General features: G+C 46.7%; 1 protein-coding gene across 2 annotated transcripts in view; it reads right to left on the reverse strand.

The window, feature by feature from the left end:
• DDX31 (DEAD-box helicase 31) overlaps nucleotides 1-10981 on the reverse strand; it is a 73752-nt gene extending 62771 nt beyond the window's left edge. The window contains exons 1-6 of one of the 2 annotated variants that reach the window (XM_027556660.1): nucleotides 10548-10981; nucleotides 5733-5989; nucleotides 5550-5625; nucleotides 4474-4517; nucleotides 3142-3212; nucleotides 2172-2236 (exon numbers count right to left, since the gene is read on the reverse strand). In XM_027556660.1, coding sequence (XP_027412461.1) covers nucleotides 2172-2236; nucleotides 3142-3212; nucleotides 4474-4517; nucleotides 5550-5625; nucleotides 5733-5989; nucleotides 10548-10643 — 609 coding nt within the window. In that variant the 5' untranslated portion in view covers nucleotides 10644-10981. The remainder of the gene's footprint in view (nucleotides 1-2171; nucleotides 2237-3141; nucleotides 3213-4473; nucleotides 4518-5549; nucleotides 5626-5732; nucleotides 5990-10547) is intronic. The other variant, XM_027556661.1, reaches the window with a different exon arrangement.
• Nucleotides 10982-10988: the final 7 nt, after the last annotated feature.

Below are 10988 nucleotides of genomic sequence, written 5' to 3' on the forward strand. Positions count from 1 at the left end.
AGTTCACAGAACTCCCTTACCCCCTCCTCCCAGCTTCCTTATATGACATTGATTCTCAACATCATTATGTTAAGATCTTATGGAAAAATCTGAACAAACCTTTGGGCCAACCTGATACACTGGAAATTAACACTGATTCAATATTATCAGTTAATCTATAGACCTTATTCAAATTTTGTTAACTGATTTTCTAACACGCCTTTTTCCAGACTCAGATCCAATTCAGGGCCACACACAGCACTCAGCTGTCGTGTCTTTCGTCTCCTTCACTCTGGGGTAGAGCTTTAGTATATCTTTGTCTTCTGTGACCTTAATAGTTTGAGTACTTGCCAGTTGCTGTGTAGAATGTCTTTTGACTTGGCTTTATTTGATGTTTGTGATCAAATTAGAATTGTGCATTTGTGGCAAGAAAACCAGAGAAGGACATCCTTTGTGGCTCAGAGGTAAAGAATCCGCCTGCCAATGCAGGAGACACAGGCTCAATCCCTGACCCTGGAAGATCCTACATGCCACGGAGCAACTAAGCCCATGCACCACGACCACTGAGCCCGTGCTCTAGAGCCTGGGAGCTGCACCTACAGAAGCCCTCACACCACACCTAGAGAGCAGCCCCACCTGCTGCAACCAGAGAAAAGCCTGTGTAACAGTGAAGACCCAGCACAACCAAAAACAAACAAACAACAAAAACATATGAAAATTAAAAGAAAAAAATACATATATGAAAGAAAACCAGGGAAGTACAATTTTATCCTTCATCCCCCTAGCAGGAGACCTGTGAGGTCAACACAACCCCGCACTGGTGAGGTCCCCCGTAAGCCCGTGGATGCGGTGGTGACAGCCAGGCCCCCCACCATAAAGGTACCATCTTTTCCTCTAGTTCCTGGAAAGATAACTTGAGTGTGTAAATATCCCATTTTCCTCACACTTCAATCCGCTCACTTTCACATCTCTGATGATTCCTGCCTGAAGCAGTATCACTGTGGCATTTGCTACATGATGATGTTCTATACGAATTCACTGGACTTCTACTGTAAGGAAGGGCTTCCCCTTGTCCCATCTGTTTAGCCAATAACTCATTTGCGTCAGTCTGGACTAAAGGTGTTTGTTTTAGACTGTGGACCAGAACCCAGCACTATCGTTATTCATTCTGTCACTGCAGTAACAGGAAGGCTCGGCACACATCCAAGTCTGCGTGCCCAAACCAAGGGAAAAGTGACCAACCGGCTCTTCTCATCTGCCGGCGAACTACTCTGCTTCCTATTTCTATTCTCACAGTTTCCTCTCAACTCAGAATAACCAGGGTGTATTCGTGAGATTCAAGTTGGATTCTGAGATGATACTGATGCCCACGGAACACGGCACTCATGCGGCCTCCTCGGGATCCGTGCCAAGGAACCTAGTTCTGGCCCCTCTGGCCCAGGTGCCAAGTGTGTTTCACAACTAAAGAGAGGTCCGAGAAAACACAAAACACAAGGCGGCCCAACTGCCACACTCACTGATGGGGTGCTTATTTTCACTTCTACTATTTGTGCCAAATCCCTGTTTTTAATATAACGCTAACCGTTTCTGCTAAGAGGAGCTTGGCCTTTGGAGCCAAAGAGAATGGAGGCGGAGACCCAACTTCAGGCTCACTCCCCGCATGGCCTTAGGATGGTATTTAACTTCAAGTCTCCTTGTTTTTTTTCAAATTGAGGTAACAGTAATTCCTTCCAATTCAGTGCGATTAGGGCAGTTAGCAAGCCAAGAAGATAACATGAACAAAGCATAGAGCAGCATGTCTGACACATAGGTAGCATCTTACAAATGTTCCCAGGAGACCTGCTAGAATGACTGTTACAGTTGTCTATTATTTGCTCTATTTTTTATTTTATCCCCCACTCTGGGCACAATCTTTAGATGCAACATGCTTACATAGTAAATGAATTAAACAGAGATAAGAAAACAAAGCTAAGTGAAAAGATTTAACTGCTTTGGTTCAGTTTGATGGTTTCATATGCACCATGAACAATAACAGAAAAAATGCACTTTCTTTTGTTTTTTGGCCTTGTCGAGTAGCTTGCAGGATATTTGTTCTCCAACTAGGGACTGAACCCAGGCCCCTGGCAGTGAAACTCAAAGTCCTAACAATTGGACCGCCAGGGAACTCCCAGAAAGACAGCCTTCCCACTCACCTGTATTTTGGATTGCATTGCTTGAAGAGACTGGACCACAGGGATGCAATAGGCAAGAGTTTTACCTTTTAAAAGAGGACAAGAGGAATTAAAACCGGAGTCTGAGGACATCAGAAAACCAAAAATAGTAAAGGAAACTGGCACCGCCCTGAAGTCTGGAGATAGAAAAGTGCACTCACATTCAGGGGGAAAACGGAAGTCACCTGTCTGTCACAGCTCCTAGTTCTGCTCTGTGAATGCAGTGCTTCTAATAAACCTGCAGCTTCGCTCCTTTAACGTCTAGCAAAGGAGACAATGATACTCTCCCCAAGTCTCACAGAAGCTCAGCTCAGTGAATGTCCCTAGGAACTAGAGAAGCTCCCCTCCCCGGGGTCACCTTCAACCTCTCAAAGGCGCTTCTGAAGGCAGAAGTGTCATCTGTGGTGCTTTCACGGTCAGGAGCCAGTTGGAAGCCCAGAGCTGGCCTCCAGAATCCAAGGAGAAACCATGGATGGCAAAACCCTTGGGCTTCCGCCCATCTGGACAGTGGCTGAGCGGGGGAGGAAAGGATAGCTGACTTGCTCTTACAGGCACAAGAGGTCAGAAAAGCCCTTCCAGGCTGTTCTGGAACAAAACCAGTGTTCCGTGATTGAGCACAACAACTGGCATCTGATCAGTGCGTGCTCATGGCAAGAGTGTTTCAACACCAGAAAAAAATATTCATTGCCACTGGAGTGAAGATGGACGGCTCTAGCCATAGATGGTGGGACCAGGTAGAGCCCTGGGAGGGGCGCTGAGAAATGACTGTGGAACCTGACTCCTTTCTGATCATTCCTGATTGTGGTCCCATTGATCATCCCCTTCCTTTCAGGGCTCTGATCAGAAGCAAGCACGGCCTCCCCTCCCCCCACCAAACAAAGCAGCCACCACCATCAACAGACAGCTCACCACATGACCGTGGAGGAAGGGCAGAAATCAAGTGATGACTGACCTGAGCCCGTCTGGGATCGCACGAGGGCATCTCTGCCTTCCAGCAACACGGGGATGCTCTGCTTCTGAACGCTTGGGCCGCCCGAAAGAAAGAGCACATGCTTACCTATGATGTACTACCTGCCCAGGTTTACAGGCAGAGACACAAGATGCACAGAATGCAACTGACCCAGGCTCTACGTCACCTTGGAGGTCCCCTAAACAGTCATGGGAAGGGCTGAGAAGCCTTTGATGGTTAGAAGGGCAAAACCCTAGTTAAATTTTTGAAACTTATGGGGCTGAAAAAGTTGAGGCAACCCAGAGATTGGCTGGTATGCTACACTAATTAAAAAGAAAAATGCGACCAGCATGATGACAAGCTGGAGCCACCACAAAGCACATCACGTACTCTTATCTTGTGAACCAGGGAATACGAAGCAATAAGACGTTATGGAAAGATTCCCAAGCAGAAGAGGGAAAGGGGGGCTCGTGGGCCCTGCAGACAGCCAGAAATTGCTGCCGACTCTAGAAAACCAAATATGACTGCCACGGACATGGTAAGATGTGTATCCAGGTGTGTATTCCCAAACAAACAACTAAAATGACAAGGTCTTACTGCATAGTATAGGGAGCTATATTCAACGTCCTGTGATAAACTACAACGGAAAAGAATATGAACAAGAATCTACATTTATATAACTGAATCACTCTGCTATAACAGCAGAAATTAAAAAGTATAAGCGAACTATATTTCAATAAAATTTAAAAGAAACTGAAAGGATATGGAAATCACATTTGATTGCTAAAACTGAACAAAACAGTAACAAAGGGGCTCATTTTCTCTTTGATGCTTTTACTAACAGCTCCTTCTAAGTGAAAGGTGACATTAAAACGTACATGAGCACACATACTCAAGGCGGGGCGGGGAGGGGAGGGGGCGCGGGGGTGTTGTCACTAACATTTAAAATCTTTTTTCAGCATCCCATTACATCTAATCAAGTATTTACTCCTATCTTGTAGCTGACTCTACCTCTTGCTACTAAAAAATGACAAGATAAATTCTGTATTTTAGACAAATTATTTTCGGGCAGCATAGACCACAGTGGCATCCCACGCAGACCACTTCTGGACAAGAGACCTCTTAAAGAGTTTAGAGCTGAGGGTGGCAGGGATGGAGACCCAGTCCCATGTACTACGTGGGGAAGCCGAGTGGTTACCAAGCCCTCAGGAGTTAATAACCTGGCATTGCTCTCTAAGCCAAGACATGAGTTTTCTGTCCTCCTGGGACAATTCAGGTTTCATTTGCTTATACCCACTTAAATCCTGAGAAAATCAAGTGACCCAGAACTCTTACCTGGTCATACTAGACATCTTTAAGACTGTATTTATTGTGGAAATCTAAGAGAAAAGACCAAAAAAAAAAAAAAAATTTATATATATTTTTTGGTATAAATACATTTAATGCAAATAAGGATGCAAAGAAGGGGAAAATACTGGGGTAAAAACTGATGAATCACAATCCAATCAAGTTCCTCCAAACCAATGGTTCTCAACTGGAGGTGGTTCTGTGCACTGCCCCCCTGCCAGCCTGTCCCAAACCAGTGGTTCTCAACTAGGGGTGGTTCTGCACACTGCCTCCCTGCCAACTTGCCCAGGACGTGTGGCAACATCTGGAGAAACTGTTGGTTGTTACAACTGGGGGCAGGGATGCGCCTGGCACTGGGTGAGCACAGGGCCTGCCAAACATCCTACAACACGCGGAGCAGCCCCTGAGACACAGAGGCCCCGTCTCCCAGTGTGCACAGTACCCTGGCATGGAAAGCTGCTGCTCTCTGAGCTGAGAACACAAGCACAGGTAACCTGCCCGAAAGAAGAAGCAGGTAAAGCCATGACCATTTGAGCCAAAAAAATCTGGACTTCCTAAAAGTGAAAGTGTTTCTCTCGCCTTACTCATAAACACAACTGGAACACTCATTCACGGTTGTTTGGCTTCTGTTAAGTGTCCATGTTCAAAAAGACCCTTCTTCCTTCAGTTCTTTATAACTCCCTTAATAGCAAGATGACAGTTCATCTCCCTCTCCGTGACACTGGCACCCAAAACAGTCTTGATGCCGTATTTATCCAGTAATTATGAGGTGGTCTTCAAGTCAGATATGTGGAGTCCCAGTCCTAAAGTGAGTTAGGTGAGCAAAAAACAAAAAAGGGGGGTGGGCTGGGGTCGGGGTGAGGACAGTGAACAGATTCCTAAGCTCACGTGAACTGTCCTAGAAAAGTGTCTTATCAATCTGAGTTTAGCTGGGTAACCTGCAGCAGATATAACCCTTCTTTGATTTTTTTTTATCTTCCTAGAACTGTCACTTCACAGACATTCTGAATGAACAAACAGACCCCCAAAATCGAGACACCCAGAAAACAAGGAGGGATACTTACGAGATGGGGGTGGAGGTCCAGGGCTTGAAAAGCATCTGAAGTGAACACCTTTTCTTGCACCTGCTTTACTACAGGTCTGCAAATAACGAACAAGATGCAGGCCATCAGTTCCAAGAGACAAAGAAAAGGGCAGAAGACACTTAATCCCTTTCATTCTCGCAGGGCGTCTGCCCCTGGACATACCTGGGGAGTTCTGGGATCTCAGGGTTGTTTTTGAACAGCGATGAAGTCTTGGCGCCCGGCTTCCGCTCCTGGTCTCCATCCCTCGCGCCGGCTGAGGGCTTCTTGGGAGAAAATGTCCTTTGTGCCTTCCCCTTCAGGGTCCTGCGAGTTTCTTTAGCGGCAGTTTTCTTGGCCGGGAGAAAAGAGGCTTTGCTCCTCCGTTTCGCTGGGGGAGCCTCGCTGGACGCCTGGCATTTTCTTTTGGTGGCCGCTGCTTGCTGCGTTGTTCCCAAAAGGAAAGAGTGACAAGAGATGCGTCAGTCCATGAAGACAGACCTCAGAGTGAAGCCTGACTGCCCACAGAATTGCATCTCTCCCTGCAGAGATCATTACTCCCCATATGTCAAGCAAGTTTAGGGTCTGCAATCAGATTCTTTAACTCAGCCCTTTTCTCCCCAAAAAGGAAAAAAAAAAAAACCCACAAATCTCAGCTGATACATCTACCAGACCTTACCAATTGTCTTAACCTCCACTTCCACCAAGATCATCAAGGGAGAGACATTTTTAAGGCTGAATGTTAACAACTGGAGTCTGTTTGCAGGGAAGGGAGGACCCACCTAGTGAAATGTGCAGCTAAGGTGATCCAAATCCCTAGGAATCCATTTACATGGCAAGCACGGGGAAGAGGAGCGATGAATCTTGCCTCTCTCCACCAACAAAGCCCGACGGTTACTGCACGTGCCCAGGAAGCGGAACCTTCATTACCGCCTAGCCCGAGTGCTTGGACGGCTGTCATTCTCTGCCCTCATGCTGCTCCCCCAGATTCAGGGGGTTTGGAGACGATTCCTCCTCCCAGCTTCCATTCCAAATGAGAATTATGCTCCATCCATCACCTCCATTGCAATTATTCCCAACGCATCTCGCCTTTCCATTCCCCATCTGATCACCGATTACGGGCTACAACATGAGATATCTTCTTGCCTGTTGCTTCTTATTTCCGTAACATGAATGTTGTTAAATGCATGATGTCCAAACTTCCCCTAGGAGAAGAATATCCAATTCCTCTATTTTCCTTGACTTTCTCTTCCAATTCACATTACACATGAATATACAAACATCCCCTGAGTAGCTGGGGCTTATTATTCTGGAGTTCTGGTTTCTCTTGGAATACGCTATCTTCCTCTTGGCTTGAGATCATGACTTCTGTGTGCAGACATCAGTTTGCTTTAGCTGTGACTGTCAGCTTCTGACTAACCTGGCATTAACAACAGTTCTCTGTTCCTGGCAACCCTAAGGGCACCTGTAGCCAGGTAATTCAATATATATAACTTCAAATATTTGGTATTAATATTTAGCATTGGTATTAATATTTAGTATTGATAATCTGCTTCATTTTACAAATGTCACATATTTATTTTTACAAAATCCCAAATTTTCAGACTAAAAGAGATGAAGTCAAGAATCAGGTCTCATTTGCAAGATGGGATGAAATGTGCAGATCTTGCTTGGTTTATAGAATCACAGGCTCTTGAAGCACAAAAAGGCCTAAAGGCCTCTCCCGCTGCGCATGCGTGGACCTCCCATCACAGGAACCCTGCCAGGCGTCCCTGCAGCTCCTGCCTGCACCTCCTCCTACTGCTCTCCACCCCACGAGGCAGCCCATTCTGTTCCCAGCCAAATTCCAGGGGTCAGGAAGTTCTTTCTGACATTCAGGCAAAATCTGTTTCCTGGAAAATCCAAGTCCTGGTCTGCAGTTTGTTCTCGGCACCAACTCTTGTGCACAACACTCCTTTGTTCACCACAGAATTCCATTTTTTTTCTCCTTCTTTGGACTAAATACCCCAAAGAGGACACAAACTTTAGACCCCTTAACATCCTAGTCATTCTTTATTCCCATGTCAACATCTCTTTAAGTGTTTCGAGTTAAACACAGTATCAGGTGGGCTTTCCATTGCGCTCAAGCTAAAATCCAGAATGTGTGACCTGAGCTATTAAGAATCTGCCTTTGCCCATCTCACCAGCCTCAGCTTTACTCTCTGCCATCCTGGTCTTCCTTAACTTCTGAGGATATCCCAGGCTCCTTCTCTCTTCAGGGCCTTTGCACATGCTACTCCCAAACCCAAGTCCCCACCCACCCTCTTGTACTCATTCCTCAAATCCAGGCTCACCTGCTGCATCCTCAGAGGAGCCTTTCCAGACTTCCTGCCTCCACCTATCAAAGCAGGGTCCCTGTCCTTGGCTCTCCTGGCACCCTTCTCCTTTGTAGCACTCAGTGGATCAGTAAATACAGGGTGTCATTTGCTGTGTGATGTCTGTCTTTCCCGTTAGATTGTTATAAACAGACAAGCCTGTGCTGGATAGCACTGCATCCCCTGCACAGGACCGTGTCTGGCACAAAGAAAGTGCTCAATAAATACTTGCAGGATGAATGAACAACACGTCATGGAATGATCCTTTTCTGTACTCTGGACACTGTTCTACTTGTCAGTTCCCAGGCCGCCAGCATCCACAACATATTCATTAAAAAAAACTGACCACTTAGTACCTGTCAGGTAGCTTGGTTCTAAAGGTACAAAGATCTGACAAGCTCATGAAGAAGTCAGAGACAAGTGGATGAGACAAAAGTGTAAGACTGCAAACCAAACCTGTATTTGTACTACAGAACAGGTGTGGACAAAGCGTTCTAAGGGCACAAAACAAGAAGACTACCACGGCCCACGGGGAGGGGAGGGAGGCAAAGATACAGGAATGCTTCATGGGGTGGCAGCTGAGCACAGAGGAGAAAAGATATACCTGGATCTCTTTAAAAATATGCAAGTCTTTGCGTCCACTCCCCCACCTGCCTAAAAAGGGGATATGGCAGACAACCTCCAGGGCCCATCCAGCCCTAACAGTCTTTGATATTAACAAGCACATTAAGTAGTTACTTGCACCAGCCAGTACGCTAAGTACTTACATGAGTGATGTCACTGGGCCATACAGTACTGGTATTACCCCATCTTAAGCTAACAACACTGAGGTGGCGATGGGGGGTGACCCGTCCCCGCATCACTGAGGGATCAAGGCTTTGCCCAAGCATTAATTCCACAGCCTGGTTTCTAACAGTAATGCTGCAACACCATTTAGAAACTGTATCCTGTTTGGTTAGAAAACATCATGTACAGTTTGATCCCTATTATGCTCTGCTTCTTTTCTAGAAGGATAAACATCACAATGTTACCCAGAGTTATCTCTGAATATGGCAATTGTGGTTTTTTTTTTAATCTACTTTGCAAATTTCCTACAATAAATCTGTGTGTGTGTGTATATATATATGTATATACATATATATATATATATTTTTTTTTTTTTTTTTTCCAGGAAAAACATTCTGTGTAGTGTTAGAGCATAATTTAAGCTGTCAAGGTCTTTCCAAGTCCAGTATATCAGCAACTCATGCCAAGTTCAGGCTATTAGCAAATTTGGTTAGCATACACAGAATTCTCATTCAAGACATAACAAATACGCAGACAAGGCCAACACAGACAGCTGTTTAACAATATCCTTTTGATATAGTGGTTCAAGCAATCATAAAACCAGATATCTTACATTTATTTATTCAACCCACTCAATGAACTTTCAGTCAGTGTTTTCTATGTCTTGCATGTACTTGGTATAAGCACCTTACTGACCTGATGGAGCAATTCTATCACCCAAAATGGAGTCAATATGACTTATAACCTTACACGAAGTCGAAATTACTGTTCTCATATTATAGGTAGGAAAAGTGAGGATCAGGGAGGTGAAGTAATTTCTTCAAGGTCACAGAGCCAGCATGTTGCAACGCTGGCATCTAATCCCAGGTCTGTCCTATTTCAAAGCCCCTGTGCCCAACTGCCTCTTTCGTACTTCCCTCCCCCTTCAGTATAGATGAAGCCACAAAATCGCCCAGCCGAAAAGTTTTTACTTACAAGAATCTAAATCCTAAACTTGATTACCACGAAAAAACTCTAGACAATAATCCAGACAGTTGCTATGAACTGATGTAAACTCAAGAAACTTCAGCGGCACTACACTAGTTGAAAGGAACTGAACCGAACTTTGACAAATAATTTTTCAATGGCATTAAATGATGCTTTTTTGAGAAAACACACACATACGCACACTTTCTTTGGCAGCAAACTGTATCCTTCCTGGTCATTTAAGGCAACAAGATTTTTCAACAGATTTTCTGTCCCATAGTCCTCCTCTTAGCTAGGAGCTAAGTCAGCCATCCTAAAAACCAATTTTCTGCTCTGGTTTGGGCTAAATTTCAGGCATCTTTGTCTCTCAAACGAAGATATTACATTGACGAGTTGTATTTTTCTTCCCCGCCCCCCACCCCTTCATGGCGCGTCGATGTATGTCTCGGTTTCGAACACTCTTAAAAGAAATTTCTAGCTTCCAGTCCTCATTCCCGAAACAAACTGACCCATAAGAGTGTCTGAGAGAAGATTAGAAGATGGGGCAGCTAAGGGCCTCAACGCCCCAACAGTCCGTTTCTAACTTCGGGTGACAAGTCTCTCATCCCCGCCTTCAACTAACAAGAGGCCCCCTGCCAGCTCCGCCCGCCTCCGCCCGCTCCGCTCCCCCTCCGAGCGCGTCTCTGCAGGCCGTGGTCGGCTTTTAAGACACGCGCGGCTCAGCGACTCCTCCGGGAGCTACCCGATGAGTGACTTTTCCCCACCTCAACTCCGCGGAATTAATTCGAATCCCGACGGAGAAGGCCTTGACCGCAGCTTCCCTGCGCGTCGAGGCCCCACCTCCCCCCCAACCCCCCGGGAGCGAATGCATCCAGAAAACCGGATCAGAACTCACCCGCCTCGCGTGGGCCGGGCGGGGTTTGGAGAAGGTCCTGAAGACCGCGGCCCGGGGCTCGGGGACCTGAGGAAGCACTCCGCTGACGGCTGCCATGTCGACAGAGAGGCGCCTCCGGATCTCGCGAAACCCGGAGCGAGGCGCCGCGAGACCCCACGTGGGACGCGCGCGAGGACCCCGCTGTAGCTGTCCCGCCGAGTCCTGCGTGCCCGCGCGCGCTTTCTGGGGTCCCCCGCCCCCCTCACGAAGGGGCCCGCGCCACTAGCTGCCGGATCAGCGGCGCCCCCGGCCACAGGGCAGTCCCTCGTGGCGCGGCCTGTGCCGGGGGTGGGGGGGATGCCAAGTCACACCGAACCCCAGAGTTATTGCCCTTGACGTTCTTTTGAAATTCCTCTCAGGAAAGAGAGGCGTGTCCCATCGAACCAACGCCTCCTCCTTTGA

The sequence above is a fragment of the Bos indicus x Bos taurus genome, chromosome 11, assembly GCF_003369695.1.
Source record: "Bos indicus x Bos taurus breed Angus x Brahman F1 hybrid chromosome 11, Bos_hybrid_MaternalHap_v2.0, whole genome shotgun sequence".
Classification (NCBI taxonomy): Eukaryota; Metazoa; Chordata; class Mammalia; order Artiodactyla; family Bovidae; genus Bos; species Bos indicus x Bos taurus.